General features: G+C 45.5%; 2 protein-coding genes across 3 annotated transcripts; one reads left to right on the forward strand and one right to left on the reverse strand.

The window, feature by feature from the left end:
• The first annotated feature begins 449 nt into the window (after positions 1 to 449).
• On the forward strand, positions 450 to 8,559 carry trmt13 (tRNA methyltransferase 13 homolog). 2 transcript variants are annotated; one of them, XM_034077036.2, is made up of 11 exons: positions 450 to 571; positions 2,483 to 2,529; positions 2,607 to 2,673; positions 3,126 to 3,185; positions 3,260 to 3,329; positions 3,405 to 3,511; positions 4,716 to 4,910; positions 5,776 to 5,848; positions 5,920 to 5,994; positions 6,436 to 6,820; positions 8,354 to 8,559. In XM_034077036.2, exons 1-11 carry the CDS (start codon positions 461 to 463, stop codon positions 8,517 to 8,519), a joined length of 1,356 nt encoding a protein of 451 aa, XP_033932927.1. In that variant the 5' UTR covers positions 450 to 460; the 3' UTR covers positions 8,520 to 8,559. The 2 variants fall into 2 exon arrangements, with proteins under 2 accessions (XP_033932927.1, XP_033932928.1); XM_034077037.2 differs by lacking the exon at positions 5,920 to 5,994 and having other exon boundaries at positions 5,776 to 5,884.
• Positions 8,560 to 16,847: 8,288 nt separating this feature from the next.
• Positions 16,848 to 24,839, reverse strand: lrrc39 (leucine rich repeat containing 39). The gene is made up of 7 exons (XM_034077038.2): positions 24,798 to 24,839; positions 23,787 to 24,007; positions 21,815 to 21,923; positions 21,570 to 21,726; positions 21,117 to 21,253; positions 20,163 to 20,308; positions 16,848 to 17,221 (listed from the first exon to the last, which is right to left on the reverse strand). The coding sequence occupies exons 2-7, from the start codon at positions 23,894 to 23,896 to the stop codon at positions 16,849 to 16,851; spliced, it is 1,032 nt and encodes a 343-aa protein (XP_033932929.1). The 5' UTR covers positions 23,897 to 24,007; positions 24,798 to 24,839; the 3' UTR covers position 16,848.
• Positions 24,840 to 25,172: the final 333 nt, after the last annotated feature.

Consider the following 25,172-nt stretch of genomic DNA (forward strand, 5'->3'; position numbering starts at 1 on the left):
TTCTGACATTTTCAGAAAAATTCCAAATGTTTGCATTTTTCCAAAAAAGTCATAATGTTCTGAAATAAATCATAATTTTGGGATTTTCTGAAAAAAGTGAGAGTATTGAGATATCCAGAAATAGTCATCATTTTGAGAATTTTTGAAAAAAATCATCATTTTGAGAATATTTGAAAAATGTCAAAATGTCAAAATTCAGAATTTTGAGGAAAAAAATCCCTAATTTTTAAAGAAATATCAGATGGAGTTTGCAAGAGCTTTTATTTTTGAAATTATTTCCGAAAGCTCCACCCGTTGCCCCAATAATCATTTTGACAGTTCAGTAAGGTAAGAAAAAAAGTACAAGTACAAAAAGTACAAGAAAACCAACAAACTCAAACTCGTATCTCCGCAGTATTTCCTACGGTTGTGCCGAGCACTTGAACGCAGCAGGAGCGTCATCACGTCACTGTTTTCCAACATGGCGGCGCCCCTGCCCGGCAGGTGTGGATTCTTCGTGGAGAAAAAGAAACGCTTCTGTAAAATGATCGTGGCGCGAGGAAATGTGTTCTGCGGAGAGCACGCGACTCAGGTGAGTGCAAAGACTCGTGGTGAGTTCAGGGACCAGTGGTGAGTTCAGGGACCAGTGGTGAGTTCAGGGACCATGATAACAGCTGAGCGAGGGATCCTCATTAGTCTGAACTCCTGTACTGTGTGTACTGTGTGTACTGTATACTGTGTGGTGTACTGTCTGTGTACTGTGTGTCTGTATACTGTGTGCCTGTGTACGTGTGCTGTGTACTGTATATTGTGTGTACTGTATATTGTGTGTACTGTGTGTCTGTGCTGTGCTGTGTGTACTGTGTGTCTATGTACTGTGTGTGCTGTGTGTACTGTGTGTACTGTGTGTCTGTGTACTGTGTGTAATGTGTGTCTGTGTACTGTGTGTTGTGTACTGTGTGGTCTGTTTGGTCTGTGTACTGTCTGTGTGTTGTGTACTGTGTGTCTGTGTACTGTGTCTGTTTGTTGTGTACTGTGTGTACTGTGTGTACTGTATGTCTGTGTGTTGTGTACTGTGTGTACTGTATGTCTGTACTGTATGTCTGTGTGTTGTGTACTGTGTGTACTGTGTGTGTGTGTGTGTGTGTGTGTGTGTGTGTGTGTGTGTGTGTGTGTGTGTGTGTGTGTGTGTGTGTGTACTGTGTGTACTGTGTGTACTGTGTGTAACATGGTGTATTCAAACAGTCTGATAGCTTAAAATGCACAGACTCAGATTCTTGTTAAAGCCGAGGTGTTCTCAGATCACTGTGGAGTCTCCTCGACACCTTCTGCAGACACCTGGTAGAAAGATAATAATATAATATAATGCTCGTGTGTAAATATATAATAATATAATATAATGCTCGTGTGTAAATATAATAATATAATATAATGCTCGTGTGTAAATATATAATAATATAATATAATGCTTGTGTGTAAATATATAATAATATAATATAATGCTTGTGTGTAATATAATAATATAATATAATGCTTGTGTGTAAATATAATAATATAATATAATGCTTGTGTGTAAATATAATAATATAATATAATGCTCGTGTGTAAATATATAATAATATAATATAATGCTCGTGTGTAAATATAATAATATAATATAATGCTTGTGTGTAAATATAATAATATAATATAATGCTTGTGTCTAAATATAATAATATAATATAATGCTTGTGTGTAAATATAATAATATAATATAATGCTTGTGTGTAAATATAATAATATAATATAATGCTCGTGTGTAAATATAATAATATAATATAATGCTCGTGTGTAAATATAATAATATAATATAATGCTCGTGTGTAAATATAATAATATAATATAATGCTTGTGTGTAAATATAATAATATAATATAATGCTTGTGTGTAAATATAATAATATAAGATAATGCTCGTGTCTGCAGGAGTCAGTGATATCTGCACGTATACCATAGAGGCCATGCTTTGTTGTGTACCAGGGACATGTTCACATTTTAGAACATGTTGCACTTTATTATCCAGTTTCCAGCTGAAACCACGAATGACTAGAATGAATGCGTTATTATGCTATAATGTGTCAAACTCGAGGCTCGGGGGCCAAATCAGGGCCGTGGTGGATTTAATTTCGGCCCGCAGGATAATTTCTAGTTCCTCTTAGATCTGGCCCGCCGGTATATTGCAGCACACCTTCCCTCCATCCTGAGGGTCTCCTCCGCTCAGAGCCGGAGCCCAAACATTGATGACCTTGCCCCCGAGATGAGACGCCAAGTATCTGAGCTAGCATCCCAGAGCATTTATTTATTCACTTTGAATGCTTGTATGTTTAATGTTCTTAGAGGTGACGGAGCGGGGTGCTCTTCTATGAGAGATCTGTCTGTTGTTCTTAGGAACTAATCAATAACCTGAACCTAAAATGTATAATTAGTGATTGATGACTGATTGAATCCCTGTTTCCTGTGAGCAGGAGGAGGGCAGCTGCAGGAGGATCGTTTGTCCTCTGGACCCCAAACAGTGAGTCACTAAATAATAATTACATTAATCAGCTTTATTAGTAATCAGGAGGTTTGATGAATCACTTCCTGTTTCAGCACCGTGAGTGAAGACAAGCTGCAGAAACACCTGAAGAAATGTAACTCCAGAGAGAAGCCCAAGCCGGTGAGACCGCTAGTACAAATACTATTATTATCATTATTCTTTTTACTTATTTTTTTAATTGTTATTCAGAAGAAAATCTGAATTCAGACATTTCTGAAAAAAACAGAGTTTAGAGATTTTGGGGGAAATTTAGAGATTTTTTAGAAAAAGTCAGAATTTTAAGTTTTTTGGGGGAAAAGTCATTTTGAAACTTTTGGGGGGAAAAATCTGAATTTTGTGATTTTTGAAGAAAGTTAAAAAAAGTCATCATTTTTTGATATTCAGAAAAAAGTCATAATTCTGATATTTTCTGAAAAAATACATGATTTAGATTTGTTGAACTTCTGAACTGTTTACTGCGTGGACATGATTTTTTGAAAAAGGTTATTTTATTTGTATTATATATATATATATATTATTTTATGTATTTTATTTGTTTGAAGCTCAATGCAATGTGATGTGACTTCCTGCAGGCTTACTATGTGGAGAACATAAACGCTGGAGCGGCTGACGGAGGCGAGGCGCTGCAGCAGGTACGTCTCACCTGAATATGAACCAGGACACCATGCAGACGTTAGACCTACTGATAACAGCTGCTGTGTCTCAGGTGAGTCTGTGTGACCTCAGCCGGACCCAGCTGCAGTCTCTGTTGGACAGACTGAAGACAGCCGCCACAGGTGAGTCACCATTCACCTGTGAGTTAGATGAGGATGAGGAAGAGGATGAGGAAGTTGTTGTTGTTGTTGTTGTAGGACTGCAGTGCGACATTGAGGACGGTTTTCTGTCTCATCCGGTCGTTCAGGAGGAACTGGACGACCCAAGGAACGGAGACTCCGCCCACAAACACCTGAAGCAGCAGGTAAACACACACACCTGAGCAGCAGGTGAACACAAACACCGGGGGGGTGTACTACGAAGCAGGATTTTCGCTTAGCGGCTAAATTCAGGGGAAACTCCGGCTTTCCGGTCCTACGAAGCTGGTTCTCTTTTTAGCAGCTAGATCTCCATGGTAACTGATGCTAAGCAGCTAACCTGGTCGGGACCAGGTTAGGTTGCAGGCTAAGAGCTCAACTCAGTGAAAGCACCGCCTGCTGACCAATCAGAGCTCAGTGTGCGGAGTTTAAAGCGATCAAGTCATATTACAGGAGAAAGGAAACACAGAAAAACTGCCGTCGCAGGAAAGACGGCCGGCAGAAATCACCGACTGTGTGAACGTGAACATGAATAGAATATCACCTCCATCTTCAGAGCAGTCTGACTATTATAACATTAGCGTTAAGAAAGCTCTTAAATATCTGCCACAACATAAGTAACCGGATCAGAGTACACTAAGTACAGTCCGCGGCATATCACTTCATAATGTATCATATATCTCCTGATCTGAGTCAGCTGAGCCGTATCTGGCCGTGCAACACTCACAGTGTCACATACTGGATGCAGAAGTATTATTTTAAGCAACACATTAAGTTGAGGAAACACTCGAGACAAATGTAATTGAAGTCAGATCGTGTGTTAGACGGGCAGTGATATCATAAACCTGTTAATGTACGCATTCAAACACGTGTTCTGCCCAGCTGTGTTCACCTTGCAGGTGCAGCTCTGAGGCTTTGATCCTGATCAAGTGTTTAAGTCATGGATGTTTAAAGTTTAACTTCTTCATTTTTGACTAGTATTAAAGTTCACTTTTCATTCAGGAAGTATGACGCTGCGCTGTCAGTACGCTTCTCCATGTCTGTGATTGGTCGAATGCTCCAGATACCACCCCTTTCATGTGAACACCTAACTAGATAGGACACGGCTGGCTGAGCGATCCACTTGATGACCAGCGTCGTAGGACAGTTTAGCGAGAGCGCGTATGTTTTGGATTAGGCCAACCGGCTAACTCAAACATATCAGGTTAGGTTGAACCGGCTTCGTAGTACAGGCCTCTGGTAAACACACACCTGAGCTGCAGGTAAACACACACCTGAGCTGAAAGCCACAGGGATTCAATGAAACAACTTTCTTTAAAAACTGAAACGTGTTGGTTTGTTGTTCCTCTCTCACCTGTCAGGTGTGTGCAGTCCTCTCTGTTAGGTCACATGGAGGCGCTGGGGCTGCTGGGTAGGGGGCGGAGCTTCGTGGAGTTCGGAGCAGGTCGAGGGAAACTTTCCCACTGGATCCACGAAGCCCTGAGGAGACGAGACGCCCTGAAGACCGGCGAGGATCTGGAGGACCTGCAGTTCCTGCTGGTGGAGCGCAGCAGCACGCGGTTCAAGGTCAACACTTTCTAGAAACTCAAAGACGCTGCGACAGAGAATTACACAACGAAGAAAATACGTAAACAGACAAACAGAAAGGGGGGGGGGGGTCAGTGTTGAACAGGTTACTCCTTCCTGCTTTCCTTTCACAATAAAAGCCCTAAAGATCCACACGAACTGTTCACCTCTCAGACAGGTGGAGTTATGTGGGAGCCAATGAGAGCTAAGGAGGGTCTGAGCCCCTGAAGCAGTGACATCCTGTGGGGGTCGCTAACACATTACCAACGACCATTATTTTAATCATGCATGCGTCAACGTATTTATGTTAACGAGGTAAACAGGCATCGTATTCTCTCTTGAGTGACTTTATGCCAGCGCTTCAACTCCAAGGTGCGGAATAAAATAGTGCGCAATCTACGCCCGACTGTGGCTGCGAGGGAGTGCGGTCGTCTTTCCACCAGAAGGTTGTGGGTTCGATCCCAGCCCATGCAGCCAACATGTCGATGTATCCTTGAGCCAGATACTGAACCCTGAGTTGCTCCCGATGGCCGACGGTGTGTGAATGTGTGTGCGTGTTAGTTCCTAGAGTAATATACACTGCTCTGTGTGAATGGGTGAGCGACATGTAGCATGTAGAGCGCTTTGAGGGGTCTTAAAGACGGGATAAAGCGCTATATAAGTACAGTCCATTTACCATTATGCCTGTGAGCGCGCTGAGATGGCGTGCTATGTGGTGTGTGGAACCTTTTCAGATGTAACTTTGTAGCCAGCGGAGGGCTGCTGTGTGTGCGTTGTTTCAAAGACCCCATGAAGCTCAGACTATAACTCGCACCCCGCTCACAGCCTTCAGAGAGAGGAGGTCATGGTGTCTGTGTCTCATCAGGTGGACGGGAAGCATCAGGAGGCTGGCGTTCAGTTCCAGAGGCTGCAGGTGGACATCCAGCATCTGGACTTAAGTAAGGGACGAACACCTGGAGCGTCTGGAGGCCCAGGTGAGTTCTGCTGTTGACCTGCCGTCTCTCTGCAGGTAAAGTGGCGCCGCTCAGCGACAGGAAGCTGCCTCTGGTCGCCGTGGGGAAGCACCTGTGTGGAGCCGCGACAGGTGAGAGCAGGGCTCAGCGTGTTCTCTCATGTTGGGAGACATGAGAGTAGCATGCTAACAAAGGTGTCCCAACTGCAGCTGAGTACATGACGCTGCTCAGGAACTAGCTGATGCTCTGTATGTGATGACTGCTTCCCAGGGCCGGCCCTCGACATAGGCAGTATAGGCGAATGCTAAGGGCGCATCAACCCATAGGGGGCGCCACAAATTGGGGAGAAAAAAAAAAAAAAATAGAAATTAAATTTTTTTTTTTTTTTTTTCATAACAACACAATATCCCGATTTTGTATCAACAAAGTACATCTTATTATCTTATACTAACAGAACTACGCCTATATTGCGTACAGCGCCCATAAACTATGGCACCCCCCCCCCCCAAATCAAGTGAGGATGAAGCTCAAACCGGAGACCAGTGAGAGTTTTCTAACATCTTCTGTCTCAGATCTGGCTCTCCGCTGTCTGCTCGACACGCCGGGACCCCGAGAGGAGAGCGGACCGCCACCGAAACGCCTCAAAACATCAGGAGAAGAGGATTCAGCAGAGCCTGATCTAGTTCCTGGTCCTGGTCCTGGTCCTGGTCCAGTTCTGGGCGTTGCCGTGGCGCTGTGCTGTCACAACCGCTGTGAGTGGCGTCACTACGTTGGGAAAGAGTTCTTCCTGCAGCGAGGAATCGGAGCCGAAGAGTTCTCGGCGTTCTGCAGGATGTCGAGCTGGGCCACGTGTGGAATGAGACCGACCAATCGGGACGCTCCATCTCAGGATCCGGCCAATCAGAGCAGAGAGGAGGAAGAGCACGAGCCGGCGGAGGAGAGGGACGCTGTGAGCGGGTAAATATCTCACCTCTGAGGTTTTACTTTTTAGTTTACTTCACATTTTTCTCTGTTCTGGTTTTTATGAAGACTTAAAGGAAAGTGAGGCGGTAAATATTCTGCTGATCATTTCCACATGAGCAGGTACCAATAGCTTCCGATTGAGTAGCATCCACCGAGCTTTAAAACATTTAGTGGCACCAGATTGTTCAGTTTCCATTTAATGTGCAGACTGTTCCAAGACAGAGGAGCTGCGTCTAACAGCTGCTTCCCTCAGACAGTCCTAGCAGCTGGCACATTTAATAAAACCACAGCATGCGATCTCAGGCAGGAGCCACTTACACTTCTCCGTGAGATCAGGGAGCAGATGTAAGATGGAAGTTTCCCTAACATGGCTTTGTATATAAAGACGTACCAGTGACTGAGCCTCCGTGCAGTTAGTGAAAGCAAACCAGCCCTTGCATACAGGGTGCAGTGAAGGGTTAATGCTTTACAGTTAGTCACACATCTCAGAGCGCTGTGATACGCAGCATCTAACTGGACCAGGTGCATTCATATAGACCAGATCCCCAGAGTCCAGCACAGGTCAAAGGTCACAGAGCCTCTTCCTGGCCTCCAGCGAGAAGCAGGACATGTTCCTGTAGAAGAACCCTAGCCTCACCCTCAGTTCTTTAAGCAGGTTAGTGACCTGAAGTTTAAAAGAGAGACAATCATCAAGCAGATACCCAGGTGTTTGTAACAGGAAACAACTTTGAGTTTTGTTCCTTGCGTAGTTACAATATCTAAAACAGGCTCTGAGTCTGTTTAGCTTTAGAAAGAGCGTTACCTTGGTTTGATCCACATTTAGAAGAAGCTTTAGTTCAGAGAGCTGAGTCTGAACAGTGTTAGAAACAGCCTGTGATTTAACAGCAGCTCCTGAATGAGGGACCTGCACAGAACATCACGGGCATCATCCGCATAATGTGAAGTAGCTTCATCCACATGTTCCCCTAAACTGTTGATGCAGATGGAGAATAAAAGAGGACCTGACACAGAGCCTTGAGGAACACCATTAGAAATGTTTAACCACTCAGAAGACAGCCCATCAAAGTGAACACATGGGACCTTTCAGAGAGGCAGTTCTCAAACCACCCACTGCACGGCTGGACATGCCGACACTGAGCAGCCTCTGCTTCAAGATGAGATGATCCACGTGTCAAACGCTTTGGAAAGGTCAACAAACAGAGCTGCTTATGATCTGAGATGCTCTCCACATCGTTCACACGTTCATCGTGATGGTGCTGCGCTGCTTGTGTTTGTTGGTGTACTACTCATTTTGACCACAAGAGGCAATAGTCCCGATTTTAATTAATTTTTTAATACATTTTTCTGCGAGTGCTTTTTAATTTCTCCATTTGCTCTAAACACAAATCGCTGAAATGACAACTTCATCCGTTTTGTATCAGTTTTGTAACCCCCCCCCCCCCCTTCTCCCTCCCCCTCTCCCCCCCCCCCCCCTTCTCCCTCCCCCTCTCCCCCCCCCCCCCCCCCCCCCTTCATGTTGCTCTGCAGGTTCCTGTCGGTGGAGGAGAGAGAGCAGGTCGGGCGTCTCTGCAAACAGCTGATCGACGCCGGAAGAATCCACTTCCTGCAGGAGAGAGGCTTCAACAGCAAACTGACTCGATACGTGAGCAGTCAGGTGACTCTGGAGAACGTCCTGCTGACCGCTGTCCCCTGAACGCCTCACTGCAGAGAGACGTCCTGCTGACCGCTGTCCCCTGAACGCCTCACTGCAGAGAGACGTCCTGCTGACCGCTGTCCCCTGAACGCCTCACTGCAGAGAGACGTCCTGCTGACCGCTGTCCCCTGAACGCCTCACTGCAGAGAGACGTCCTGCTGACCGCTGTCCCCTGAACGCCTCACTGCAGAGAGACGTCCTGCTGACCGCTGTCCCCTGAACGCCTCACTGCAGAGACGTCCTGCTGACCGCTGTCCCCTGAACGCCTCACTGCAGAGAGACGTCCTGCTGACCGCTGTCCCCTGAACGCCTCACTGCAGAGAGACGTCCTGCTGACCGCTGTCCCCTGAACGCCTCACTGCAGAGAGACGGCCTGCTGTCCCCTGAACGCCTCACTGCAGAGAGACGTCCTGCTGACCGCTGTCCCCTGAACGCCTCACTGCAGAGAGACGTCCTGCTGACCGCTGTCCCCTGAACGCCTCACTGCAGAGAGACGTCCTGCTGACCGCTGTCCCCTGAACGCCTCACTGCAGAGACGTCCTGCTGACCGCTGTCCCCTGAACGCCTCACTGCAGAGAGACGTCCTGCTGACCGCTGTCCCCTGAACGCCTCACTGCAGAGAGACGTCCTGCTGACCGCTGTCCCCTGAACGCCTCACTGCAGAGAGACGTCCTGCTGTCCCCTGAACGCCTCACTGCAGAGAGACGTCCTGCTGACCGCTGTCCCCTGAACGCCTCACTGCAGAGAGACGTCCTGCTGACCGCTGTCCCCTGAACGCCTCACTGTAGAGAGACGTCCTGCTGACCGCTGTCCCCTGAACGCCTCACTGCAGAGAGACGTCCTGCTGACCGCTGTCCCCTGAACGCCTCACTGCAGAGAGACGTCCTGCTGACCGCTGTCCCCTGAACGCCTCACTGCAGAGAGACATCCTGCTGACCGCTGTCCCCTGAACGCCTCACTGCAGAGACGTCCTGCTGACCGCTGTCCCCTGAACGCCTCACTGCAGAGAGACGTCCTGCTGACCGCTGTCCCCTGAACGCCTCACTGCAGAGAGACGTCCTGCTGACCGCTGTCCCCTGAACGCCTCACTGCAGAGAAACGTCCTGCTGTCCCCTGAACGCCTCACTGCAGAGAGACGTCCTGCTGACCGCTGTCCCCTGAACGCCTCACTGCAGAGAGACGTCCTGCTGACCGCTGTCCCCTGAACGCCTCACTGTAGAGAGACGTCCTGCTGACCGCTGTCCCCTGAACGCCTCACTGCAGAGAGACGTCCTGCTGACCGCTGTCCCCTGAACGCCTCACTGCAGAGACGTCCTGCTGACCGCTGTCCCCTGAACGCCTCACTGCAGAGAGACGTCCTGCTGACCGCTGTCCCCTGAACGCCTCACTGCAGAGAGACGACCTGCTGACCGATGTCCCCTGAACGCCTCACTGCAGAGAGACGTCCTGCTGACCACTGTCCCCTGAACGCCTCACTGCAGAGACGTCCTGCTGACCGCTGTCCCCTGAACGCCTCACTGCAGAGAGACGTCCTGCTGACCGCTGTCCCCTGAACGCCTCACTGCAGAGAGACGTCCTACTGACCGCTGTCCCCTGAACGCCTCACTGCAGAGAGACGTCCTGCTGACCGCTGTCCCCTGAACGCCTCACTGCAGAGATGCTATCATGGTTTTTATTTACAGTTTAAATGAAAATATGTTTTCAAACGTTTTTTAAGCTTTTATTAAAGAGTTTTTACTTTAACCCTTTTTATTTCTCATTTTTAATAGATTTTGTATGATAAAATATATAAATACAATTTTAATGCAAAGGGGGATATTTATTTGTTCTTAGTGTGAGATATGTGCATCAATATACACTTTTAATGGGAGTTAACATACACTTAGTAAATATAGGAAGGACATACAACATTACAGAACATAAAGAGTCCCTATTCTGCTTTCTGCGGTGTTCCCTCTCCTGTTGTTAAAGTAGAGACGCTACATACTGATATACACCTGAACATCAGCAGGAGAGGACTCTTTAAAGTAGAGACACTACATACTGATATACACCTGAACATCAGCAGGAGAGGACTCTTTAAAGTAGAGACACTACATACTGATATACACCTGAACATCAGCAGGAGAGGACTCTTTAAAGTAGAGACACTACGTACTGATATACACCTGAACATCAGCAGGAGAGGACTCTTTAAAGTAGAGACACTACACACTGATATACACCTGAACATCAGCAGGAGAGGACTCTTTAAAGTAGAGACACTACATACTGATATACACCTGAACATCAGCAGGAGAGGACTCTTTAAAGTAGAGACACTACGTACTGATATACACCTGAACATCAGCAGGAGAGGACTCTTTAAAGTAGAGACACTACATACTGATATACACCTGAACATCAGCAGGAGAGGACTCTTTAAAGTAGAGACACTACATACTGATATACACCTGAACATCAGCAGGAGAGGACTCTTTAAAGTAGAGACACTACATACTGATATACACCTGAACATCAGCAGGAGAGGACTCTTTAAAGTAGAGACACTACGTACTGATATACACCTGAACATCAGCAGGAGAGGACTCTTTAAAGTAGAGACACTACATACTGATATACACCTGAACATCAGCAGGAGAGGACTCTTTAAAGTAGAGACACTACATACTGATATACACCTGAACATCAGCAGGAGAGGACTCTTTAAAGTAGAGACACTACATACTGATATACACCTGAACATCAGCAGGAGAGGACTCTTTAAAGTAGAGATACTACGTACTGATATACACCTGAACATCAGCAGGAGAGGACTCTTTAAAGTAGAGACACTACATACTGATATACACCTGAACATCAGCAGGAGAGGACTCTTTAAAGTAGAGACACTACATACTGATATACACCTGAACACCAGCAGGTGAGGACTCTTTAAAGTAGAGACACTACATACTGATATACACCTGAACATCAGCAGGAGAGGACTCTTTAAAGTAGAGACACTACATACTGATATACACCTGAACATCAGCAGGAGAGGACTCTTTAAAGTAGAGACACTACGTACTGATATACACCTGAACATCAGCAGGAGAGGACTCTTTAAAGTAGAGACACTACATACTGATATACACCTGAACATCAGCAGGAGAGGACTCTTTAAAGTAGAGACACTACGTACTGATATACACCTGAACATCAGCAGGAGAGGACTCTTTAAAGTAGAGACACTACATACTGATATACACCTGAACATCAGAGGAGAGGACTCTTTAAAGTAGAGACACTACATACTGATATACACCTGAACATCAGCAGGAGAGGACTCTTTAAAGTAGAGACACTACATACTGATATACACCTGAACATCAGCAGGAGAGGACTCTTTAAAGTAGAGACACTACATACTGATATACACCTGAACATCAGCAGGAGAGGACTCTTTAAAGTAGAGACACTACATACTGATATACACCTGAACATCAGCAGGAGAGGACTCTTTAAAGTAGAGACACTACATACTGATATACACCTGAACATCAGCAGGAGAGGACTCTTTAAAGTAGAGACACTACGTACTGATATACACCTGAACATCAGCAGGAGAGGACTCTTTAAAGTAGAGACACTACATACTGATATACACCTGAACATCAGCAGGAGAGGACTCTTTAAAGTAGAGACACTACATACTGATATACACCTGAACATCAGCAGGAGAGGACTCTTTAAAGTAGAGATACTACGTACTGATATACACCTGAACATCAGCAGGAGAGGACTCTTTAAAGTAGAGACACTACATACTGATATACACCTGAACATCAGCAGGAGAGGACTCTTTAAAGTAGAGACACTACATACTGATATACACCTGAACATCAGCAGGAGAGGACTCTTTAAAGTAGAGACACTACATACTGATATACACCTGAACATCAGCAGGAGAGGACTCTTTAAAGTAGAGACACTACGTACTGATATACACCTGAACATCAGCAGGAGAGGACTCTTTAAAGTAGAGACACTACATACTGATATACACCTGAACATCAGCAGGAGAGGACTCTTTAAAGTAGAGACACTACGTACTGATATACACCTGAACATCAGCAGGAGAGGACTCTTTAAAGTAGAGACACTACATACTGATATACACCTGAACATCAGAGGAGAGGACTCTTTAAAGTAGAGACACTACATACTGATATACACCTGAACATCAGCAGGAGAGGACTCTTTAAAGTAGAGACACTACATACTGATATACACCTGAACATCAGCAGGAGAGGACTCTTTAAAGTAGAGACACTACATACTGATATACACCTGAACATCAGCAGGAGAGGACTCTTTAAAGTAGAGTCACTACACACTGATATACACCTGAACATCAGCAGGAGAGGACTCTTTAAAGTAGAGACACTACATACTGATATACACCTGAACATCAGCAGGAGAGGACTCTTTAAAGTAGAGACACTACATACTGATATACACCTGAACATCAGCAGGAGAGGACTCTTTAAAGTAGAGACACTACGTACTGATATACACCTGAACATCAGCAGGAGAGGACTCTTTAAAGTAGAGACACTACGTACTGATATACACCTGAACATCAGCAGGAGAGGACTCTTTAAAGTAGAGACACTACGTACTGATATACACCTGAACATCAGCAGGAGAGGACTCTTTAAAGTAGAGACACTACATACTGATATACACCTGAACATCAGCAGGAGAGGACTCTTTAAAGTAGAGACACTACATACTGATATACACCTGAACATCAGCAGGAGAGGACTCTTTAAAGTAGAGACACTACATGCTGATATACACCTGAACATCAGCAGGAGAGAACTCTTTAAAGTAGAGACTCTACATACTGATATACACCTGAACATCAGCAGGAGAGGACTCTTTAAAGGAGAGACACTACATACTGATATACACCTGAACATCAGAGGAGAGGACTCTTTAAAGTAGAGACACTACATACTGATATACACCTGAACATCAGCAGGAGAGAACTCTTTAAAGTAGAGACACTACATACTGATATACACCTGAACATCAGCAGGAGAGGACTCTTTAAAGTAGAGTCACTACACACTGATATACACCTGAACATCAGCAGGAGAGGACTCTTTAAAGTAGAGACACTACATACTGATATACACCTGAACATCAGCAGGAGAGGACTCTTTAAAGTAGAGACACTACATACTGATATACACCTGAACATCAGCAGGAGAGGACTCTTTAAAGTAGAAACACTACATACTGATATACACCTGAACATCAGCAGGAGAGGACTCTTTAAAGTAGAGACACTACATACTGATATACACCTGAACATCAGCAGGAGAGGACTCTTTAAAGTAGAGACACTACGTACTGATATACACCTGAACATCAGCAGGAGAGGACTCTTTAAAGTAGAGACACTACATACTGATATACACCTGAACATCAGCAGGAGAGGACTCTTTAAAGTAGAGACACTACATACTGATATACACCTGAACATCAGCAGGAGAGGACTCTTTAAAGTAGAGACACTACGTACTGATATACACCTGAACATCAGCAGGAGAGGACTCTTTAAAGTAGAGACACTACATACTGATATACACCTGAACATCAGCAGGAGAGGACTCTTTAAAGTAGAGACACTACATACTGATATACACCTGAACATCAGCAGGAGAGGACTCTTTAAAGTAGAGACACTACATACTGATATACACCTGAACATCAGCAGGAGAGGACTCTTTAAAGTAGAGACACTACATGCTGATATACACCTGAACATCAGCAGGAGAGAACTCTTTAAAGTAGAGACTCTACATACTGATATACACCTGAACATCAGCAGGAGAGGACTCTTTAAAGGAGAGACACTACATACTGATATACACCTGAACATCAGAGGAGAGGACTCTTTAAAGTAGAGACACTACATACTGATATACACCTGAACATCAGCAGGAGAGAACTCTTTAAAGTAGAGACACTACATACTGATATACACCTGAACATCAGCAGGAGAGGACTCTTTAAAGTAGAGACACTACATACTGATATACACCTGAACATCAGCAGGAGAGGACTCTTTAAAGTAGAGTCACTACACACTGATATACACCTGAACATCAGCAGGAGAGGACTCTTTAAAGTAGAGACACTACATACTGATATACACCTGAACATCAGCAGGAGAGGACTCTTTAAAGTAGAGACACTACATACTGATATACACCTGAACATCAGCAGGAGAGGACTCTTTAAAGTAGAAACACTACATACTGATATACACCTGAACATCAGCAGGAGAGGACTCTTTAAAGTAGAGACACTACATACTGATATACACCTGAACATCAGCAGGAGAGGACTCTTTAAAGTAGAGACACTACGTACTGATATACACCTGAACATCAGCAGGAGAGGACTCTTTAAAGTAGAGACACTACTTACTGATATACACCTGAACATCAGCAGGAGAGGACTCTTTAAAGTAGAGACACTACATACTGATATACACCTGAACATCAGCAGGAGAGGACTCTTTAAAGTAGAGATACTACGTACTGATATACACCTGAACATCAGCAGGAGAGGACTCTTTAAAGTAGAGACACTACATACTGATATACACCTGAACATCAGCAGGAGAGGACTCTTTAAAGTAGAGACACTACATACTGATATACACCTGAACATCAGCAGGAGAGGACTCTTTAAAGTAGAGACACTACATACTGATATACACCTGAACATCAGCAGGAGAGGACTCTTTAAAGTAGAGACACTACATGCTGATATACACCTGAACATCAGCAGGAGAGAACTCTTTAAAGTAGAGACTCTACATACTGATATACACCTGGACATCAGCAGGAGAGGACTCTTTAAAGGAGAGACACTACATACTGATATACACCTGAACATCAGAGGAGAGGACTCTTTAAAGTAGAGACACTACATACTGATATACACCTGAACATCAGCAGGAGAGAACTCTTTAAAGTAGAGACACTACATACTGATATACACCTGAACATCAGCAGGAGAGGACTCTTTAAAGTAGAGACACTACATACTGATATACACCTGAACATCAGCAGGAGAGGACTCTTTAAAGAAGAGTCACTACACACTGATATACACCTGAACATCAGCAGGAGAGGACTCTTTAAAGTAGAGACACTACATACTGATATACACCTGAACATCAGCAGGAGAGGACTCTTTAAAGTAGAAAAACTACATACTGATATACACCTGAACATCAGCAGGAGAGGACTCTTTAAAGTAGAGACACTACATACTGATATACACCTGAACATCAGCAGGAGAGGACTCTTTAAAGTAGAAAAACTACATACTGATATACACCTGAACATCAGCAGGAGAGGACTCTTTAAAGTAGAGACACTACATACTGATATACACCTGAACATCAGCAGCAGAGGACTCTTTAAAGTAGAGACACTACATACTGATATACACCTGAACATCAGCAGGAGAGAACTCTTTAAAGTAGAGACACTACATACTGATATACACCTGAACATCAGCAGGAGAGGACTCTTTAAAGTAGAGACACTACATACTGATATACACCTGAACATCAGCAGGAGAGGACTCTTTAAAGAAGAGTCACTACACACTGATATACACCTGAACATCAGCAGGAGAGGACTCTTTAAAGTAGAGACACTACATACTGATATACACCTGAACATCAGCAGGAGAGGACTCTTTAAAGTAGAAAAACTACATACTGATATACACCTGAACATCAGCAGGAGAGGACTCTTTAAAGTAGAGACACTACATACTGATATACACCTGAACATCAGCAGGAGAGGACTCTTTAAAGTAGAAAAACTACATACTGATATACACCTGAACATCAGCAGGAGAGGACTCTTTAAAGTAGAGACACTACATACTGATATACACCTGAACATCAGCAGCAGAGGACTCTTTAAAGTAGAGACACTACATACTGATATACACCTGAACATCAGCAGGAGAGGACTCTTTAAAGTAGAGACACTACATACTGATATACAGCTGAACATCAGCAGGAGAGGACTCTTTAAAGTAGAAACACTACATACTGATATACACCTGAACATCAGCAGGAGAGGACTCTTTAAAGTAGAAACACTATATACTGATATACACCTGAACATCAGCAGGAGAGGACTCTTTAAAGTAGAGACCCTACATACTGATATACACCTGAACATCAGCAGGAGAGGACTCTTTAAAGTTGTGTGGAGTGTTGCCTCACATCAGAGTCTGTGTATCAAAGTGAAGGATGCAAGCTGTTGGCTCGGTGCATGTTGAGGAAGGCGTGCGCTCTCTTCCTGGCTTCCTGGATGTAAAGCTGCATGAACTCTCTCCCAAACAACTCCCTGTCCTCTTCCTCCTCCTCCTCCTCTTCCTCCTCCTCCTCGCTGCTCTTCCTCCTCTTGCCTGGCAGCGTCACCTCCAGACTCAGAGGGTTGTCTCTGAAGTTGACGAAGCGCAGTCTGGACATGTCCTCCATCAGCGGGGGGATGTCTGACAGGCGGTTGCTGCTGAGGACGAGCGTGGTCAGGTTCTGCATCCGGATGATGTTCTCTGGGAGTCTCTGCAGCTCGTTCCTCTGCAGCCACAGGCTGTGCAGCGTCTCCATCCTGAGCACACACACACACACACACACGCACGCACACGCACCACACACACACACACACGCACACACACGCACGCACGCACACACACACACACACACACACACGCACACACACACACACACACTCATCAATAAACGGGATGGAAACACTCCAGATGCTCTATAACAGGGGTGTCAAACTCAAGGCCCGGGGGCCAAATCCGGCCCTCGACTTCATGTTACGTGGTCCCGCAAGAGCTTCCAAATAATATAATAAGTTTCCATGCCACTTTACAGAAGCAGGTTGCCCATAAACTACATGTCCCACAATGCATCTCCTTTTGTGAAATGCCACTGAAGAGACTTGCAATTATTTGCCCTGGATTTCTGCTTTCAGACGAAGTTCATTACTAAGTTATTATCCTATCCGATAATAATCCAATTCAGAGGCAATAATGTAATATAATACATTCTTTTATATATTTATATATGTATATTTATATAGTTACAACCGGCCCTTTGAGTGCAACCTTAACGCTAATGTGGCCCACGATGAAATTGAGTTTGACAGCCTGCTCTGTAAGGTTCATGAACGTTGATGCACTTCAGAGGGAGGCTTCGATGCTTCCTCATTGCGAAGGTTTACTGCTCCCTGTGACGGCACGTCCATTTCATTGCAACTCGTGAAACGTCCTCAACTTCTTCTAAATCAGGGGTTCTCAAAGTTGTGATGAGTGAGGGCCAATTGAGGTACCCAATATTGGACTGAGGGCCGCCCAAGAAAAAACGGAACACAAAATAATTCCAAAACAAATCCTTTCTTTATTGTACTAACCAATTACCGCAACTCGCGAGATGCCTAGTTGCCATGCAACCAGTCGTCTAGCAAACTTTCCACAAGCTGTCATTCATAATTTAGGAATGACAACCCAGGGGCGCAGTTTTACCATTCTTACATTCCATTCTAATTCTTACTAGATACGACCATGGAGGATTCAAATACAACGCATGCATTGCAGCGTGTCACGTTAACTATCGCGGGCCGCCAGAAACATTTCCGAGGGCCGCCATTGGCCCGCGGGCCGCACTTTGAGAACCCCTGTTCTTAATGAAGAATGGTAAAAACGATACATTATGTGTGCAGGGCTTTTATTGTGAAAGGCAGTGGTTGAGGAAGTACTAGTACCACTCAGGTACTTGAGTAAGATAAGATCAGAGGTACTTTATTGATGCCAACAAGAGGGAATGTTTGCGTCGCAGCAGCATAAACAACAACAAAACAAAACATTGCACATAAGTAGAAATGAAAGAGTAGTAATAAACAACACTAGAATTGAAACATCTCAATGAATGAATACCGCATTACAAAGCAGAAACGTGTACAGCAGGCCGTGAAGATAATACATCTATACACCGTATGGAAGGGTGTTGGAGGAAATACAAGCTGTCTAGGGTCACTTCAGGGTCGTTTAACGCACCGACACTACGGTCTGTGTGACTCTGAAGTGTGTGACCGTGCAGCTGCCGCTTGCTGTGAGAGGAGGAGGCAGGGCATTTCAGGTTTATGAGAGGACACAGACTCGCCGTCTCCTAAATATCTCATTTCTATGAGGCGTGGAGGAAGAACGTCGCAGATGTATCATCGGTCCTGGATGGATATCCTCGTGGATTCATCTTCCTATTATACACACATGCATTTCCAAACATCTGGACTACCTATGTTGCAAATGTATTATCTTTTCAATTTACACACGGCTTCTATTGCACGTCTGTCCGTCCTGGAGAGGATCCCTCCTCTGCTGCTCTCCTGAGGTTTCTCCCATGTTCCCTTAAACTGTGGGGTTTCTCTGGAAGTGTTTCCTTGTACGATGTGAGGGTCTAAGGACAGAGGGTCTGAGGACAGAGGGTCTAAGGACAGAGGGTCTAAGGACAGAGGGTCGAAGGACAGAGGGTCTGAGGACAGAGGGTCTGAGGACAGAGGGTCTAAGGACAGAGGGTCTAAGGACAGACGGTCTGAGGACAGAGGGTCTAAGGACAGAGGGTCTAAGGACAGAGGGTCTAAGGACAGAGGGTCTAAGGACAGAGGGTCTGAGGACAGAGGGTCTGAGGACAGACGGTCTGAGGACAGACGGTCTGAGGACAGAGGGTCTGAGGACAGAGGGTCTAAGGACAGACGGTCTGAGGACAGAGGGTCTAAGGACAGAGGGTCTGAGGACAGAGGGTCTAAGGACAGAGGGTCTAAGGACAGAGGGTCTGAGGACAGAGGGTCTAAGGACAGAGGGTCTAAGGACAGACGGTCTGAGGACAGAGGGTCTAAGGACAGAGGGTCTAAGGACAGAGGGTCTGAGGACAGAGGGTCTAAGGACAGAGGGTCTGAGGACAGAGGGTGTCGTATTGTCATACTGATATTCTGTACACACTGTGAAGTCCACTGAGACGAATGTAACATTTGTGATATTGGGCTATAAATAAACATTGATTGATTGATTGATTGATTGATTGATTGATTGATTGATTGATTGATTGATTGATTGATTGATTGATGTCCCCGTCACCTTTCTGACACCTGCGGATGATATTAGCGCCACCTCGATTTGCGACTTTGTTGTTATCTCCGTGTTTTGGACTAAATCAGCCTGACGTGTTGTTTCCTATCAAGGGCGTTAGACACAATATATAATAAAGCAGGACGGTACCAATACCACACTGTAAAAAACAACACCGAGAATGGTACTTAAGTAAAAGTATTTAAGTAGGATTAGGAACATGTACTTGAGGTATTAGAAGTACAAGTACAAGAACAAACTATAACGTTAATTTAAATAATGAAGCTGGAACTGTGAATACCAACGGCTGAACTAAAGCTGGAAGTATCATAACGGTTTGTTTGTTAGATTATTTCTGCAATAACTGGTTCAGCGTTCATTGGCTGGTGGCAGAAAGGGGGCGGGGCCTCAGGGACTCACCTGTCGATGTCCTCAGGTAAACACTCCAGGCAGTTTCCTCCCATGTCGAGCCACTCGAGAGCCGGCATGTGGAGCAGGCAGTCCGGCATGAAGCTGAAGGCGTTCATGGAGAGGTCCAGGTGGTTCAGCTTCTTCAGGTTCCTCAGCTGAGGGTCAAACACACCTGAGGTCAGACAGGGGGGGGAGGGGGTCTGGACCTGGTCTGTAGTCTGACTGAGGTGGTGGTCTTTACCTGGTGTAGTGGTCTTTACCTGAGGTAGTGGTCTTTACCTGGCCTGTAGTCGGACTGAGGTGGTGGTCTTTACCTGGTGTAGTGGTCTTTACCTGATGTAGTGGTCTTTACCTGATGTAGTGGTCTTTACCTGAGGTAGTGGTCTTTACCTGATGTAGTGGTCTTTACCTGATGTAGTGGTCTTTACCTGAGGTAGTGGTCTTTACCTGAGGTGGTGGTCTTTACCCAGTCTGTTCCTATTCTATACTTGATCTGAGCCTGTTATTTATCCTTACCTTGGTGGTGGTCTGCACCTGGTCTGAGGTCCGTACCTGGTCAGAGGTCCGTACCTGGTCTGAGGTCTGTACCTGATCGGAGGTCTGTACCTGATCTGAGGTCTGCACCTGGTCTGAGGTCCGTACCTGGTCTGAGGTCTGTACCTGATCTGAGGTCTGTACCTGATCTGAGGTCTGTACCTGGTCTCTGATCTGTACCTGGTCTGTACCTGGTCTGAGGTCTGCACCTGGTCTGAGGTCTGTACCTGGTCTGAGGTCAGTACCTGATCTGAGGTCAGTACCTGGTCTCTGATCTGTACCTGGTCTGAGGTCTGTACCTGATCTGAGGTCAGTACCTGGTCTCTGATCTGTAAATGGTCTGGAACTGATCTGAGGTCAGTACCTGGTCTCTGATCTGTACCTGGTCTGTACCTGGTCTGAGGTCTGTACCTGATCTGTGGTCAGTACCTGGTCTGGCAGCTCGCTCAGGTCCCGGTTCATGGCCAGCTCCAGCCTCTCCAGACTCTCACAGCCGCTCAGGTCTTCAGGAACAGACTCGATCCTGTTGTAGCTCAGCAGCAGCTCTTTGAGGCGGGTCAGCTGCCCTACAGAACCAGAACCCAACAGGACTCACTGAGACAGAACCAGAACCCAACAGGACTCACTCAGACAGAACCACAACAGGACTCACTCAGACAGAACCACAACAGGACTCACTCAAACAGAACCACAACAGGACTCACTGAGACAGAACCAGAACACAACAGGACTCACTCAGGCAGAACCACAACAGGACTCACTCAGACAGAACCACAACAGGACTCACTCAGACAGAACCATAACAGGACTCACTGCAAAACCAGGTCTAGACCCCTGGAATCTGTGTTACTAAGACTAAACATTGTTTGTGGATGTACTGACCGATGGGTTTGGGGATCTCTGAGACCCCGTTTCGGGACAGATCCAGAACTATGAGGTTCTGGAAGCTGGAGATGAACTGAGGGATCTTCTGAAGGCCGGTCCGGTGGATCTGCCACTCCTGGACCTGGGTGAACTGGATCAAGCAGCCCGGCAGCGACTGAAACAGGAAGAGACATCAGAGACAGCAGAGACCACCACTTAGACCTCCTACAGGGTCCATTTAGACCTCCTGCAGGTTCACTTACCTTCCAGTCTTCCTGTTCGATCCGGAGGACCAGCCGTCCCTCTTCAGTCTGCAGTTTCTCCTTCAGCCGGGACAGAATCGCCCGGTCCTCCCAGGCACCAACACTGAGTCTGAACCGGGAACAGCAACCATTAGAGACCAGGACTCAGACTGAACCAGGAACAGAACCATTAGAGACCAGGACTCAGACTGAACCAGGGAACAGAACCATTAGAGACCAGGACTCAGACTGAACCAGGAACAGAACCATTAGAGACCAGGACTCAGACTGAACCAGGAACAGAACCATTAGAGACCAGGACTAAGACTGAACCAGGAACAGAACCATTAGAGACCAGGACTAAGACTGAACCAGGAACAGAACCATTATAGACCAGGACTCAGACTGAACCAGGAACAGAACCATTAGAGACCAGGACTCAGACTGAACCAGGAACAGAACCATTAGAGACCAGGACTCAGACTGAACCAGGAACAGAACCATTAGAGACCAGGACTCATACTGAACCAGGAACAGAAACATTAAAGACCAGGACTCAGACTGAACCAGGAACAGAACCATTAGAGACCAGGACTCAGAGTGAACCAGGAACAGAACCATTAGAGACCAGGACTCAGACTGAACCAGGAACAGAAACATTAAAGACCAGGACTCAGACTGAACCAGGAACAGAAACATTAAAGACCAGGACTCAGACTGAACCAGGAACAGAAACATTAGAGACCAGGACTCAGACTGAACCGGGAACAGAACCATTAGAGACCAGGACTCAGACTGAACCGGGAACAGAACCATTAGAGACCAGGACTCAGACTGAACCAGGAACAGAAACATTAAAGACCAGGACTAAGACTGAACCAGGAACAGAACCATTAGAGACCAGGACTCAGGCTGAACCAGGAACAGAACCATTAGAGACCAGGACTCAGGCTGAACCAGGAACAGAACCATTAGAGACCACGACTCAGACTGAACCGGGAACAGAACCATTAGAGACCAGGACTCAGACTGAACCAGGAACAGAACCATTAGAGACCAGGACTCAGACTAAACCGGGAACAGAACCATTAGAGACCAGGACTCAGACTGAACCAGGAACAGAACCATTAGAGACCAGGACTCAGACTGAACCAGGAACAGAACCATTAGAGACCAGGACTCAGACTGAACCAGGGAACAGAAACATTAGAGACCAGGACTCAGACTGAACCGGGAACAGAAACCATTAGAGACCAGGACTCAGACTGAACCGGGAACAGAACCATTAGGAGACCAGGACTCAGACTGAACCGGGAACAGAACCATTAGAGACCAGGACTCAGACTGAACCGGGAACAGAACCATTAGAGACCAGGACTCAGACTGAACCGGGAACAGAACCATTAGAGACCAGGACTCAGACTGAACCGGGAACAGAACCATTAGAGACCAGGACTCAGACTGAACCGGGAACAGAACCATTAGAGACCAGGACTCAGACTGAACCAGGAACAGAACCATTAGAGACCAGGACTAAGACTGAACCAGGAACAGAACCATTAGAGACCAGGACTCAGACTGAACCAGGAACAGAACCATTAGAGACCAGGACTAAGACTGAACCAGGAACAGAACCATTATAGACCAGGACTCAGACTGAACCGGGAACAGAACCATTAGAGACCAGGACTCAGACTGAACCGGGAACAGAACCATTAGAGACCAGGACTCAGACTGAACCAGGAACAGGGATTGTTACAGACCAGAACTTGATATGAACTATCAGGGACCAGTACTCAGGGACCGTCTTCTCCTAAAGGGACTTCATGCTGAGTTGGAAAAGACTTGAAACTACAGATCGAAACATAAACTCATCAGGAAAATGTTTACTGAGTTATTAAATCAAGAGAGAAGTAGGAACATTTTGACTTCTACCCAATCGGAGTCGCCGCCCCCTGCTGGACGTTAGAGAGAATGCAGGTGTTTCTCTGACCTGCTCCTCGGGCTCTTCGTCTGGTCCTCCTTCTCCTCCTGGACTCTCTTGATCCTCGTTTCCCACAACGCTTTGATGGAGCTCACAGAGCCGCAGGCCACGACCACCATGATGACCACTTCCTGTTGACCACTTCCTGTTTACCACTTCCTGTTGTTGATCACTTCCTGTGACGTCACAGTGAGTTCGGACAGGATGACGTCTTCCTGCCTCTCAGCATCCTGCAGGAAATATTATCTCAAAATATTATTCAAAATAGTTTCATAGGTTCGAACTCCATACCTCGTATTCTTCAAGTATTCAGTAGCATGGTTGTAATATAAAGAAGTATTTTGAAGAAGTATTCAGACGTGTTTCTGTTTTCATTGGCAGTATAAAGTTTTATTTCAGTGGTACTCAGTAGTCATTTTGTAATATTAATGGTACTATTAAGTAGTATTTAGTGATATTATTGGTAGTATTCAGTAGTATTTAGTAGTATAGTTGGTATAATTCAGTAGTATTGTTGGTAGTATTCAGTAGTATTTAATAGTATTGTAGTAGTATTCAGAAGTATTGCTGTTGTATTGTTTAAAGTATTCACTAGTATTGTAGAAGTATTATTGATAGTATTCTATAATAGTATTATTGCTGTAGCATTTAGTAGCGGGATCACAGTACTATAGTGTCTTACATCGTGTTTGTGTACATGTGTGTATTCAGTAGTATTTCTGTACTAACTGAGTAGTTTTGTAGTATTTCTGAATAGTGTCTCATCTCAGTAGTAGTATAACCTTAGTATCGCAGTACTATGTGTTAGTATGGTGTCTCGCCTGGTGTGTGTGTGTGTGTGTGTGTGTGTGTGTGTGTGTGTGTGTGTGTGTGTGTGTGTGTGTGTGTGTGTGTGTGTGTGTGTGTGTGTGTGTGTGTGTGTGTGTGTGTGTGTGTGTGTGTGTGTGTGTGTGTGTGTGCAGCAGTGTGTGTACTGTGGGTAGTATTCAGAGGAAGTATTGTAGTATTTTATAGTCTCACCTTGTACTGCAGGCGTCCTCCATGCTGCGTCCTGCGCCTGTAATCTGACCTCAGGTCTGTTTTTAGCCTCCAGGGTCACATGACCCCTGCGACACAAAGCGAGTCACATGACGCTCCGCTGATATAATAAGAACTGAAGCTAGAAGCAGATTATTTCTATTTGATATCCATTGTAATGTGTTCTGCCTCTGAAGGCTTCACTGACTCTGGCCGTCAGAGGCAGACTTTTAGAAACTAAATTCCAGTTTTTATTTCAGCATTTATTTAACTTCTATCACACAGGTTTTCTGTGGATTTATTCTCCTTTCAAAAGATTAGATTCAGAAGCGTCAGAAGGTAGAATTCCATCAAAGACTTCCAAACAAACAGCCAGTT

Source organism: Pseudochaenichthys georgianus, unplaced genomic scaffold (genome assembly GCF_902827115.2).
Source record: "Pseudochaenichthys georgianus unplaced genomic scaffold, fPseGeo1.2 scaffold_1229_arrow_ctg1, whole genome shotgun sequence".
Taxonomy (NCBI): Eukaryota; Metazoa; Chordata; class Actinopteri; order Perciformes; family Channichthyidae; genus Pseudochaenichthys; species Pseudochaenichthys georgianus.